Consider the following 14,692-nt stretch of genomic DNA (forward strand, 5'->3'; position numbering starts at 1 on the left):
TCCATCCAATCGCCAGCATCCTGGGGGAAATATGGCCCCTTTTGGGGGAAGGCCACCATCAGGCCCCAGGCAGGCCTCTCTGCAGGCTCAGAGGAGCAGCCAGCAGCTGGGTAGCAAGATGGGGAACAGGGAGCTCAAACATGCCTCCCTCCTGGGGCCTAGGGCTCCATTATGCGCTGTTTTCTTCGTGGGTCACTTCCTCCATTAAAATGGTATTTAAAATTGTATTTTATGTCTGCACTTATATAAAAACGGATATAACCCAGGCTGGGTTCATTACTGCATATCCATAATTACTTTTTCTTATGATTTTGATAGAAATTTAATTTAAAAGAAATGAATGATGAGCACTTTGGCCACTAGGGGGCAGCATGAGCTCACTAGATGATTACGGGAACTTGGGTGGAGGGGTGGCCCCAGTAAATAGTGGAGACAGACAGGGCGACGACTCCCACCGCTGACTCACAAAGGGTTTTTGCTTCCCACAGCGTTTCCTCAGAGAGTGTTGTGTTTGCTCCTCACATCAGTCCCAGGAAGCAGGCGGGTGGGGTGGGTGTTAGTGCCCCACTTGGGGCAGGGAAGTGAGGCTCACCCTGGGAGGCCCAGTGTCATGCAGGGTCACACGGTGGCAGAGGCAGGCCCAATCAGAATTTCCTGGCTCCTCCTGCCATATTTCTCTCTCAGAGCCTCTGCCGGGCTGGATGCTGAGCAGACAAGGGAAGGACGGCGCAGCCAAACTACACTTAATTTTGGTGGCTCAGCGCTACCAAGCACCACCAGCCTCCCCTCTGCCCGACTCCTCCCCCATAAAACTCACGGGGAGAAGCAGTCCTCCTTCCGAATAGAAGCAGAGAGGACACAACATTCCAGACCCAGGCCCTACCCCCAACCTCCCTTGGGGCCAAGCATGCCTTTGTTCACTCCCCTTGCCCAACCACCGACCAGCCAGGAGCGAGCCTGTAGGTGGGAGAGATGTTCACTCTGTTCCCTGGAGGACAAGCAACACCAGAAGCACACAAAAGGCATTCACTGTGCAAAGGCTAGAGGAAGAAATAAGCACTACATGGGCGCAGGGTGCCTGGCAAGGGCACACAGCAAAGAAGGAAAGACCAGAAACAAAAGCAAACAGAGCAGGGGCAGGAGACACTGGATCTTGGAAGCGGGTTTTCTACCTCCCCGGGGGAACACCCAGCTTGTTGCCTGGTGGAGTGCGCGGCAAGGCCGGAACAATAGGCCTTTCTCTCTCCTTCACAGCTAAGCACACACCCAGGAGGAAGAGAGCTGCGCTCATAGATGCCAACTCTGTGCTGGGGTTCTGGACTGAAGGGGAAGCTAGTTAACAACACAGATAATTTGTGTTCAGTTTCCTCCTTTAGAGGTGAGGGCCATGCCTAAACCCATGTGATAAATAAAAGGCAGATTTCCTTGCTGGATGAGCAGAAAAGGACTGTTCACTTTTTTAGGGGAAACACAAGAACCCAATTGAAATGGATGTGAAAAGGCAACCCCTAGGGTGGTTTGTTGACTTGCAGAGAGCACCTTTGTGGTTCAAAGGAGCCCAGAAGGTTCTGGGAACAAGTAGTCCTTGGCAAAGGGTAGCCAGGCCTGAGGCAAGGGGACATGGAAGGCCCTGGAGATGTGCAATGCGTAGGTGGGGACCCTGGGTACTCCAGATTCTCCAAGGACAGAGGTGACATCCACTCACTGAGCAGCATCCATCCTCAGGGTCGCCAAATAGGCAGGAATCTCTCCCTACTGACACCGAATAACTCTAGTACTGGTCTGGTTAGGCCCAACTAAAGGAGGAATGACAGGCCTGTCACATGGGTGAAGAGTCACAGTTCAGATTCTGGGTCTCCACAGTCCAACCCCTGACTTCCCAGGAGATTGGTGGGTAGAGGTGACAGTCTAGCCTAGGTTGGGAGGAGGGACTGAGAAACCAGCTCAAGAAAGGACAGGAGCCCTCAGAACAATGTGTGGACATTCATGAGGCTGTGCATTCAGTATCTGCCTGGAAGAGAGCAAACATGGCAGTTGGGAGCCACAGGAAAAGACTAATCCAAAGAAAGCTTGCCTCTTAGGGCAGGCTGAGCCAGACTTACTATATTCAGGAATTCTGTGATAGAGTAAGATTGACTCACAGAACTGAAAAGGACTTTTAGGATGATCTACTCTGATCCCCTCACATTGGCACAGGAAGGGACTTAGGAGGAAAGAGTCAAACCCTAATGCAGCCCAAAAGGATGATGTGACTTGCTGAATGCCCCATAGCTGCTCAGAAAACAGGAAGAGGAAGCCCCAGTTTCCTGATTTATGGCCCAGGGCTGTTGCTGGTAGATGACACTATCTTGAAAGTGGAAAGTAAATGTGGCCTAGAGGAGTCCTGGGGAGCTGGATGTTTCTCTGAAACTCATGGGGCTAAGGATGCACAATGAACCTTAATTTTATGGCCAGACTCAAGAGGGATGTAGGCCACAAAAACACTGTAATTTATCAGAGTAGTTGGAAAAACAAAACACACGAACCAGCTCAAGATCACATGGCAAGGAAAGGTTGGTGGGAAAGACAACTGTGACAAGGTGTTTCCATCTCCAGTGTTCTGAGGCCTACTGCTCTAAAAGCCTGAGGCTCCAAGGAGATAGGAAGGAGTGTGTGTGCTGACTTTAGAGGAGCAAGCACAAGAGGCCTGTGACTCATGCCCCTGGAGCTTCCCTGGACCACTCCAGCAGCTCTGAGTCAGCAGCCGTGTCTGCGACTGGTACCATTGCTCTAGGCCTTCAATGGTGACTCAGCAGAAAGGAGTAGGACAATGAAACGCTCTTGCTTGGAGAGGCTGGTCGGCCAGAACCTCCCACCTGTGGCATCCTCTGAGGCTCCCGAAGTGCAGGCTGTCAGAGCCTCCTCGGCCTAGGGCAGAGCTGGAGGCTGGCAGTCTGCACTAGAACAACATCAGTTTGATTTCTTGAGTTTAAGCAGCTAGTTTTCCTCAAATACTTATTTTGCCAAAGAGAAAAATTTTGGAAGACAATGTAGGAGAACACCTAATTCTATAATTTCACAGATGAAGAAACTGAGATATGAATAGATTATGTGCCTTTTTTTTCCCCCTAGATTATGTGCATTCCCCAAGATTACTTAGGGCCTTTTCCTTGAGTTCACCTTTAAGCCAACTGGTAGCTAAGGAGGTAAGGGTGACAGGGCTCTCAGAGATATACTTGGGCCTCTCCTGTGGCAGGTAGAATAATGCTCCCCCACCCCCAAGATGTCCACCCACTAATTCCTGGAACCTGTAAATATGTCCTTACATAGTAAAGAGGACTTTGCAGATGTGATTAAGGATGTTGACGTAAAAAGGTTATTCTGGATTATCTAGGTCAGTCCAATGTTGTCACAAGGGTCCCTATAAGTAAAAGAGGGAGGCAGGAGAGGCGGAGTCAGAGATTAGAATTCCCTCTACTGCTGGCTTTAAAGAGATGGGGAAAGAGTGTAGGCAGTCTCTAGAAGCTGGAAAAGAGAACAGATTCCTCCCCAGAGCTTCCAGAAGGAACACAGCCCTGCCTCCACCTTGACTTTAGTTCAGCGAAATCCATTTGTGAAATTTGTTTCATTTTAAGCCACTAAATTGATGGTGATTTGTTGCCTCAGCAATAAGTAACTAATACATGTCTCCCTGCCTCTCCATCCCACTGCTATCCAGTCTGTGGCTTCAAAGAATAGGCTTGAAAACTACTTTGCCACCCCTCAATTTCTACTCAGTGAGATATAAAAATAAATAATTTGGAAAATTATAGTAAAAATACCATGTCCCTTTGTTTCAGTAATAAAAGCTGTAGATACTTGACCAAGTCAGACTCAGTTGGACATACAAAATAAGTTAGTCTTTCTTTTGTCACCACCCTTTTAAGCCCTTCTGTGGAATTATTCTTCCATTTTCCTGGGTGAAATGCTGGGCATATCCTTAAGCTTTTATGATCACTTTCAGGTGTTAATAAGCATCTCATTTTTAGGTATGAGTCTCACATCAAAGCTTTAATCTCTCACCTCATATAAAGCTTTTTCCCACCCTAGTTGGGGCCTGAAAAAGACTCTGAAGCCTGCAGAAGTACAGAGGGTGTGCCGGAGAGAAAGATACTTAGCTGCCTGATTAATTTCCCACTGGGTCCTTCCACTCCTCTGCTACTCACATTGCTGGCTCCAGCCCTTTCCGGGTGGGAAGACAAGGGGCAGCAGACTCTCTTGGCTCAGAGTGTGGCAGATGTTCCTCAGGGAGCATTCTGGACATGTCCAACCACACAGCGCCCTGGTGAAACTTCCCAACCACTGGCTGCCTCCCAACAGCTCTTCCCTCAGTCCCTACCGACAGCACACCCCAGAAAGAACCCAGCTCTGCTAGGAGAACCTCACTCCATCTTCTGGGGTGGGGTCTCTTCCTCGGTGACACCTTCCAGTCTCCACTGTACCCAAGCGAATGCACCTCTTTGCTTTGCCTAGCACTGGGCATGCACACCACCCTCACTCAGCCCTTCCTTTCCACTCTTCTGTCTCAGGCAGCTCCAGCCAGAGCCTCACTTTTCGATTTTTCCAGGTAAGGTGCAGTGTTATGAACTGTCCTAGGCCAATTTGGCCAGGCAGTACCACTGGACTACTTGGAGGAAGAGTAGCCATCAATAGGTAGAGGTAGGGGAGGATTAGTTATTCCTTCACAATGTTATTATTAGGTTATCATGAAAGCTTTTTGTCTTTGCACAAAAGACATTTAAGGGAAACATCATGATATTGTAGAGGTAAAATTCAAATAAACTACAGGGTTAGCATCAGACAACTAGATTTCTTCACATCGATTGCTAGCTGCAGGACCATTAGAGATCAAGCCTCTAATGCCTTTAAGAGCACAGGCTATTCCCTCCCTCCCCATCCTGCCCCAGATGGATGCTCAGTCCATGCAAGTGTGAGGAGGAATCTCAAATATTTGGCTAATCCACCTAACTTGAACACTATTAATTTCACAAAATAAAATCCATTTTAAGCATTCATTATGCTAATTAGCAAAGTCCCTGGCACTGCTCAAAGATAAAGATAACTATATGTCCTGTGGTAGCTGCCTCTGGAGTGTGGGTAAGGCTACAGCTTAACAAACACACACAGTATCACCCTGCTTGTGGTAAAGCATTTCAGATTATGTTACAGACATCATTACAGTCAGGCTCCAGTCTATTTCCCTCAACTCCCGACGACCCAAGTCAAGTCCTCCTAAGAAGCCTCTCCCCACATTCTGTCTCACTGTGACAGTGTGGGGCTAGGCAGTTTCCACCACTCTGCTTTCATCAGCCAGGAGGCAAGATGTCAGTTTTCCTCCTGGGAGACACCTTACCTTCCCCAAGCGGTTCTCTCAAAGCCCCTCCCTGCACTTGGCTTGTGGTGGCTTGTGGTAGTTTACTGACAACTCTCCTCAAAGAAGTCCCACTGCTCTGGTCATCAACTTTCTCCTCCCTTCTCCACACCTCTGTATAAGTGACAGGCTCCGAGTCGTTGGGCTGGGCTTCAGGGGTGACTGCTTAGCAAATTCTGTGTGGAGGGTTTAGCTCCCCTCCATGGAATATAGCCACCTAATATCTATTGTTTTTAGCTTTGAGGGATCAGCTGAAATTCTGTAGTAACAAAATAGCCTCCCTAACATACTGCTGCAGAGCAATGGAATTTGTCTTGCTTCTCTTTTTACCTTGATTGCCAAGGTTGAGTTTAATACCTACCTTCAGTAGCTTCTCTTCAACCTAGATTTCAAAACCCTCTGGGTCCATCAATCCCCTTCCTCCTCCCTCTTCCTCCCTAACTCACTCACACCTTCTCCTTCTGCTTTCTTCCCTGTGTCACTCACTGCTGCTGTTCTTTTGCCCTTGCTTCAATGATTCTGATGTTTGTTCACTTGCTTAAAGAGTAAAGTTATCTTAGAAATAAATCATCTGTTAAAAGTTATAAAGTTTTGCTGTAAGCTTCCCAGTGAGTGGCTACTTGAAGGCATGAGGAAAACATGAATGTTATTCCTGTGATAAGTTACAACACCAAAACACACAGATGGCATTTGTTTCACTAGATGCTACAATAGCACTTCTCTTTAATCAGATGATGCAAGATAAACTGTATGACACTGGAGAAACATCTTCTGATCGTAAGTTCCACAGAATCTGGAAAAGCAAAGAAGGGAAATCCTTAACACAAATGTTTCTTAGTTTCAGAAGAGACTAATGATGGCTAAAGGAGTAGGAACAAGACACAGGTGAAGGAGAATTTGAGTGCTCTGGGGAGTTGATCCATATGGAAAAAGTGGGAAGTAGATATCCATACCTCTGAAGAGTGTCAGAGTGTCACAACAGGGTCAGAGCAGAGTTATGCAGAGTCATTAGAAGGGAAAAGAGGCTATATGGCCTGCAAGATCCAACTAAAATCTCCTGGCATATACTGATACAAGGTAAAGACTGCCACAATCACGGGAAAGGAGGCAGGATGCCGGACACAGAGAGAAAGAAGAGTTACCAAGGCAAAGGACAGCTGTGTCCATCTTGTGGTGCCCAGAAGAGGAGAGGGAGCTTTACTGCCTATGGACCTGTGGCAGGGCTACTCTGAGATGAAGGTAGGTTGGTAGCCAATGGACTTCAATATTTTTGGTGCATGATTTCAGGATCTATACCATGAAATATACAGATTGGGCTACCTTAGCTTGATGCCCTTCGACGTTTAATAAAAAGACTTGTGATGAAGACCTGGCTTTCCTTGGGGTTGGGAGAGGATGAGCTGGTAGAGTCACAGCGTATTATGGCTCTGAGAAGACAAGTATACTAGTGGCTCACTGCTCAGTGTCAACAAGTAGATAAGCCCTCTAGGTCAGCTTCAGTCTTGGGGTCTGTATTTGAGATGAGAGCCTCTCTCATGAGCACTGTCTTTCCTTAGAGTAATGGTTCTAAGACCTTCATGGATATCAAATCACCCAGAGGCCGTTTTGCTGAGCTCTACACCCCAGGTATCTGATCCTGTAGTTCCAGGGTAAGGCCTGGGAATTTGTGTTTCTAACAACCAAGCTCTGAGGTTAGACTGAGTTGTGGGTCCAGGCACTACACTTTAAGAACCACTAAGAACTTCCTTCGCCCCCACACCTAGGCTACTCCCCAGACCCAGTGAGTGAGAATCTCTAGGGGTAGGACACAGGCACCAATATTTTTTAAAACTTCCTGAGTGTTTCCAAAGATGACTACTATCAGAACTACCATTCTAAGAGAGTGATTTCTACATGAAAGGCTGACATAAAAACACCATCATTTAGGCAAGAAAGCAGCATTTCCTATCCTGCAATAAAATAAAACAGGAATGGCTGTTATCACTTATTGTATGCAGATAATGTGCCAAGATTAACTAATTTACTCCTTACAACTATCCCCATTTTATAGATGTGTGAAACAGGCACTTGGTGAGGTTAAGTGATTTGTCTGAGGTCACGCACCTAGTGACAGGGCTGGGATTTGAACCCAGGTATCATGGTCTCAGAGTCTCTGCATGAGGCCTGCACTACAGAGTCCTGTGTGCTCAGTCCATGGGAGGGTATTAAAAGCTTTGCCCTCTGTGAGCAATATTTATAGTGAAAATGGAATGATCATGTCCCATAATTTTTCAAATTGGGTTAGAACACTAGTTAGGATTCACCACTTAATAGTGATATAACTTGAGCAAGTCCTTTAGCCCCTCTGAGCCTGTTTCTCATCTATCTAGAAAGTCAGTATAAATGTGCCTACTTCGCAGGCCTGCTGGGAAAGCTAAAAAATTTTTGCCAAATACTCCATACAGTGCCTGGCACTTAGCTGAGGTTCAAGAAATGTTCTTCCCTTACCATTCTCCATCAGTCTTTCCTCTAAGGGTCCTAAGAACCCAAAAGAGTTTTTCCCAATTGTTCCTTGAGTGACTTTACAAGTACGACTTTCCTCACAATTGACTAAACAAATAAATATGGGGGGGGGGGGGAGGAATGAGAAGTTTTCCTGCTGTATGGAAGGAAGCACAGATGTTAGGCTTTGCCGAACAATGAGTTGCACACTCATGACACTGGAAATTGAGGAAATCTGTGCTACTACTTGAGGGGAAATAAGTAATGATTTATGAGCTGTGGCGTCCCAGCATATCCCAGAGCAGCTGCATTGCACCAAGGGTCGGGGTGCTGGGTGGGGCACCCACAGCTGCAAGGTGTGCTTCCAGTCAGTTGTTACTAATAAAAAAAGTATTGAAGCTTGTGACTCACTAAGCAGTAATACATTCAACTAGATAAGCTTTCTCAAGGGGAGGGAAGGGACAGAGCCTAGCTCGCTGGGACTGTACACAATTCTGGGTGGGCCTTTGGGAGCTTTGCAAGTGAGTGTCACCCAAACAGATGCCAAAACTAAAAATGACTGCATATGCTGCTTAAGGCAGATCGAAAGAACATTCTGAGGCAATCTACAATAATTTTTATATCCTCTGACTTCTGAGAAGTTTTGAGGGGAATCATTAAAGAAGTTACAGGTAACTCAAACAAAGATGGGATAAGTAAATCAGAGAAAGAAAAACCTGGTAGTGGTTGGGGAAAAAGGGGATACAGAATGGGAACTAATCCAGAAAGCCTAAGCTAGAAGAGATTCTTGAAACCAAGCAGAAAATGAAGTTCTGAGACTCCTGGTAGTGAAAGCAAAAAGTACTGTACAGTGCATTCGTGGCTTTCATTAATTCATAAAAGAAAGCTTAGCAAAACTTTATCCTAGTACTAAAGTCCAAGTGAAAATTATCGGCAAGGGTTTCTTACATTAGGCAACATAATGAACGTCTATGGCAATTTTACAGAGATTTTAAAGTTGTGCTTCACCTGATCATTTCTTAAAACGACACTGGATAAAAGTTTAGGGACACAATGTTAAATTGTCTGAGAAAGCATCTCTGGGTACCAGAGGAATCTACTCCAGGAAGAGAACAGTGTGAGTCTAGAGGAGGGAAAGTTTAGAGAATTGCAAAGTACTTTACATATTACAATTGCTGATCATTTTGGTAACATCCAACCCCCTTTTAAATGCAAAGATAAACATCATCTGAGAGCACGGCTGAGTAGCTACTTAATAAGAGCATGTTTAACAGTGAACAATTTGGTGTGTATGTAAGATAATGTGAAATGAGGTCTGTGGAAGCAAAGAGAAGTAGTACAATTTTGTGCTTCTCTTTGGACAAAAGGTGTTGAGGGGAAAGGCATTTGTGCAAATTCCAAATAGATTTTCAAATCTAGAAAAACAAAACCTCAGGTATGGACTAAGTTGTATTTCAAAGAAAAGCTGAAATGGCTTGCTTTCAATTCTTAATAGCAAAAGGGGGACCTGTTCTGGACTTAAAAGAATCAGGATGACACAAATGTAAAAACAACAGATTTACCAATCTTCTTAAATTTATTATCATTATCTATAAAAACATTAGCTTTTTAAGGGTAAAGAGGGGTTTAGGATGGTCAAAATTTACTAGTCAGTGAATTGTGGCCTAGGACACCCTTCATTATAAAATTTAGCCTAAGGAAGCTTAAGGAACCCTCAGAGTTGAGGACAGGGCCCTGAGGTTCAGCCCAAGTGGCCGGCATCCCCTGGTGCCTCCGGGGCCAGCTCTCCTCTGGAATGTGAGGCCTTCCACACCGCACCGACCACAAGCCTGGAGCCCGACCTGCAATCCTCAGATGTTGCTCGGGTTGCTGAGCAAACACCTGCTGTTTGCGAAAACACAAGGTTCAGTTTTCTAAGACAGGACAAACCAAACATCGAGGCACAGGAGCACAGACACACGGGCCCACCAGCCTCAGCTACACCGCCTGCACCTTTCAGGGACGGGAAAGCTCGTCCGGCCGCGGCCGGGACGCGGAAGGCCGCCATGGCGAACCACGTGGCACGGGTGTCCTCGGCCCTGGGGGAGGACCCAGACCCCTGTGATCCCCTGTGCTGTGCGCCTACCTGTGGCTTCCGGGACGAAGAGAGGGCAGCACAAGGCTGCGGCCTGAAGCTGCCGAGCCCCGCCCTCCGCCCCAGCTCGGTTTTGGGTCTCCCGTTCCTGGAAGCGCCGTGGGTCCCTACCTTGGCAGTCTGGTGACCCCGAACCGCAGGCAGCCGGCCGACGCTGGACGGCCTCGTCCTGAGCGATGGCCGTGGGCCTCCCGCTCTCCTGCGATGGCCCTGGCTCCGCAGCAGCAAGAGGCAGAGAGGCTCCGGGCCGCACTGCCGCCGCCATGACACCACGCAGGGCACGCTGCCCGTCTCAGGCTCGTTCCCCGCCTCCGCGTGATGCGCGTGCTCGCCTTGAGCACGTGCTCCGGGCCTGCGAAACAGGGAGTCCGAAAATACTGCGAAAATGGCCACGTTGGCCACTCCCTCACAGACTTAACTCTCTCGTGAATCGCATTTCCTTCTTGATGGTTTTCTAGATTAAAGGAGAGTTGATTTTGGCCTTTTGGTGTTCTTAGTTTCTTTTTCCTTATACTGACTCTATAAATGTACCTTTGCTTCCCACGCCTAAAGGAATCACTTGACCTGTGGTTTCATGTTCCTGCTCTGCTGTTTGTAAGTCCTTGCTCTACACAGTCTGGGAGGCCGAGGGCCAGATTTAAAGTTTTTCTGGACAGGGCCTACCGCAGAACCACTGTTCCATTCATCAAACATTTAGAATTGGGTTAATGGTGAAAACAGTTTCAGATATTTTAACCTTTGCATTGTATAGTATTTTTCGCCTTTTTTCAATGTACAAAAGTAACTGCATACTGGACATTAACTCTATGCAATTTTACTAATAGATTAACTTTATGTAATTTAAACCCTATATTTTTCATTCAACATTATAACATAAGCGTTAATATTTTCCCACATCACTTAAAAGTCTATATGTAAATGTTATTTGTAATGGCCATTTCTTCCCTTAGTAGGCTATATCATATTTTACTAAATCATTTCCCTATTGTTAGATAGTGGTTTCCAGTTTTCCACTGTAATAAACAATACTGCAATGAACATCTTTCATTTTTTAAAAATGTTTATTTTTGAGAGAGCGCGTGCACACACACACACACACACACACACACACACACACGAATGGGGAAGGGGCAGAGAGAGAGAGGGAAAGAGAGAATCCCAAGCAGGCTCCATGCCCTCAGCTCAGAGTTCGACTCTGGGCTGGAGCCCACTAACCATGCGATCATGACCTGAGCAGAAGTCAAGAGTCAGAGGCGTAACCAACTAAGCCAGCCAGGTGTCCTGAACAGCTTTCTTCATAAAGGTTTTTCTGCTTTCTGTTTACCTCCTTAGTGTCGATTTCTATAAGAGGAATTTTGGGTTTAAGGCTATGAACATTTTCAAAAGACTTTTTGATGTGATATTTAGTGGTAGCACTACAGCAGCTTTGAGCAATAGGAATTTCACCAAATAACTATGATTGATACTTGAAAAGAAGACAGAGAGAGAGAAGGATGGCATGGGGAATGTTTCTTGAGCTTTAGGGCCTTGTTCATAAATATATGAAATAATTGTATGCTTTAGGGAGTCTTATCTGTGGATGTTCAGCCAGCTTCAGTCAGAGCCTACACTTAACTAGAGAGTCAGGAGACTATCCAGTATGGGTGATAACTGCTTACTCCAAGTACAAATTGGGGCTTCTCAAGGGGCAACTGTCCCCATATCATTGTCATCCCAGTTCTGGTGGCTACAGAAGTAGAAAGGATCTTAGAGATGTCTGTCTAAACTCCTCATTTTACAGTTGAAGAAACTGAAGCACAGAACACCTGGCACAGTAATTCTTAACCCTGGTTTCATATTATAATCATCTAAGGAGGCTTTTAAAACTCCAAGTACCACCCCCAGATATTCTGATGTCATTGTCTGAAGTGGGCATTCGTATTACATAAAAACTCCTTAGGTAATATTCATGTGACCTAGGATTGAACAGCTCAGGTAGAACAGGAAAGGAATGGCCTTTAGAGTCACTAGCATCTGGGTCAAATCCCAGTTTTGCCATTTACTAGCTGTGTGATTTTGAAGATCCATGATTTCTCTCCTCCTCAGAGTCCCCATTTGTAAATCATAAGAGTGCACGAGGACTACATGAAATAACATATGTAATATGTATTTCAAGGTTCCTGACACATGAGTGACATTCAAAAAATGTCGAGTCCTTTCATACGTACCTGAGATCCTACAACTAGTTAATGGCAAAATTAGAAGGCCAGTTAGAACCATGCTATGCACCCAGTAGGCACTTAATGAATGCTTGAATGATGTTCCTCTGATGGGATAATCTTTGAGCATCAAGATGCACGTTTCTGAGACTTTCAAACTCCATGTTGAGCCGATATTAGTCAGAACAAGATCTTACCTCATAGAGAGAGAGATCTCATTCACCAGGCATTAATTTACATTTTACTTTTAGTTGTTCAGCAAAAAAGGAATCTGTTTTTATTCTGATCAAGTGATTATGATTGAGCTGCTAGAAAAGAAATCATAGTTTTATCATTACATAAATGTATGAGGATGTTTATGAAACTCATGGTTTAAGCTAAGTATATATCAATTAAAATGTCCTCCTAAAAAAATTGACATGAAAAGTGTAAGACCCCTCAAGCAAAGAACTCATACCGCTTCGCCTTTCACCGACTTTAGCCTGAAGGCCTTTAGCATAATATTTTCTATATTTTCTATAACAGATAGCCAGATAAGGCTGAATTTAGTCTCAAAAGACCTGGGATTGAGGTCCAGTTCTGTCATTCACTGTGTGTAAACCTTAGATGATCATTTTTCTTTGTCTCTTTTGCCTTCTCATGAATAAAATGAGGGCCATCGTGGCATGATCTGGCTTTAGCACAAAGTGAGACTGTGATGCTGACCCAGTAGGACATGCTTATTAAATATTTATTAAGCACATGCTGGGTGCCCTACTCTATGGCGGGAGACCTATGGGAATCACAAAGCTGTTGGCCTTATGGAGAATAGCTTGGAGTCTAACTAGAAGAGAAAAACCCCACATACGATGAACAGCTAAGGACCAATTCCTACTTGAGAGCTGTGATAAGTCCAGCACAAGAGACTCATGCAAGAAATAAATGGGAACATTTAAGAGATGACAATCACGGAGAAATGAAAGGGAGTTGAAATTCAATTTCTGCCTCTTAGCTCTTTCTCTTCAGTGTCTTGCACTGAATAATAACCTGAAACAAAACTGTTTTAAGTTGATGGAACCGGGCCTTTTCCTAATGACACATTCCAGCCTTTTGTCTATGTTCTTCACCTCCCTTACTTTGCCTGGTTTTCTGCAGACTTTGCAAGCCCCAGGGTTGTCCCCACCCTTGTTTAGACCTTGTGTGCCTCATACAGCTTTCGACAGAGCCCATACTGTGTAAAGGATGCACAAAGGGGACTCAGTCTGCAAATAGTGGTGTAGGAAGTGTGGCAGCAGGAATGTTTGAGCTTGCCATCGCACAGATGCACAGATGGCCACTGGGAGGGCAAGTCCTCTGTGTGAGTCACAACCCTCGGCATGGGTGAGCAGCTGATGAGACTGGTGGGCATTTTTGTCTGACCCCATTCTAAGCTACTTTCTGAGGACTTCAATTACCCATTTGTAACATTTTCTTCCAGCATCTGGGAAAAAAAAAAACAACAACGGCAGCGGCAGCCCATGTATTAAACCTCAAAAGTAAAGCTGTCTGGATTATGAAGATAGAAGAGGAAGTTTGAGAGACTCACAATGAAAGAGTTTAACAAGAGCTGCCTGTGAAAGTGTGGATTTGCAAACTCTTGGAGCATTGGAAATGATTTCCTTAACAACGGAAGGAAAACTGACCAGGGGCATGAGTGTTTCATTCATTTTTCAGATGAGAACAGCAGCATTGCCAAGAGAGGCAGAATGTCTGTCTGCTCCAGCCAGAGTTTCAGCCCTCAGCACAGCCATGGACCGCCTGTGTGTTCTTCCACAAATCATTTCATCTCCCTGGGTCTCAGTTTATCCATCCATAAAATGACAGGCGGATCTAAGTAAATTGTGAGTTTCTTTTTGACTGGAACATCCTGATTCTATGCAAGCCATCTTGAGGGTTGCTAAATTATGCATTGCTTAGAGAGATCTAACTGTGCAAGAGATGAATAAAGCATATTCATTGACTTTCTGACTAAGTGGGACTCAGGCACCTCCATGCTGCTGTGCTGTGCTGTGCAGGGAAAGGATGACGAGTCTCTGCCTGAGGGAAGAGAGAGCTATTTTGAGGCAGGGCTGATTAGAGATAAGGTGTCTCCTTTCTTCGCAGCGCTCTGGCCCTGACTCACCCAAAGTTCTTGGGATTAAAGCTTAACCCTTGATGGATGGATGTAAGCTAACTCCACTGCTTGCCTATGAAAATGGCGCCCAGCACACTGCTTCCTGAGCCCCAGCTTATCATTGTCCCTTAGGAACATTCTTTGACCTCTCCTTGCTTAAAGAGTTTCCCTGAACTGCAGCCCTTGCTCGTAACCTCTCCCCTTGACATCTCTTGTTTGCTCTTTCCTGTTATTCACGGAGTCTTCTGGGTTATATATAAAAGAGAACGTCTCAGTAATCCTCTTAACAGCAAAGAAATCCGGTCACCCCTGTTAGGTAGGGGGTTGGAAGTGTCACAAGGTTCTTGAAAGAAGCACTG

The 14,692-nt window shown here is 45.5% G+C and overlaps 1 protein-coding gene across 1 annotated transcript; it reads right to left on the reverse strand.

The window, feature by feature from the left end:
* Window positions 1-9,505: 9,505 nt before the first annotated feature.
* LOC122229325 lies at window positions 9,506-13,559 on the reverse strand. The gene is made up of 3 exons (XM_042954371.1): window positions 13,393-13,559; window positions 10,116-10,356; window positions 9,506-9,754 (listed from the first exon to the last, which is right to left on the reverse strand). Exons 1-3 carry the CDS (start codon window positions 13,557-13,559, stop codon window positions 9,506-9,508), a joined length of 657 nt encoding a protein of 218 aa, XP_042810305.1.
* Window positions 13,560-14,692: the final 1,133 nt, after the last annotated feature.

Source organism: Panthera leo, chromosome C2 (genome assembly GCF_018350215.1).
Source record: "Panthera leo isolate Ple1 chromosome C2, P.leo_Ple1_pat1.1, whole genome shotgun sequence".
Classification (NCBI taxonomy): domain Eukaryota; kingdom Metazoa; phylum Chordata; class Mammalia; order Carnivora; family Felidae; genus Panthera; species Panthera leo.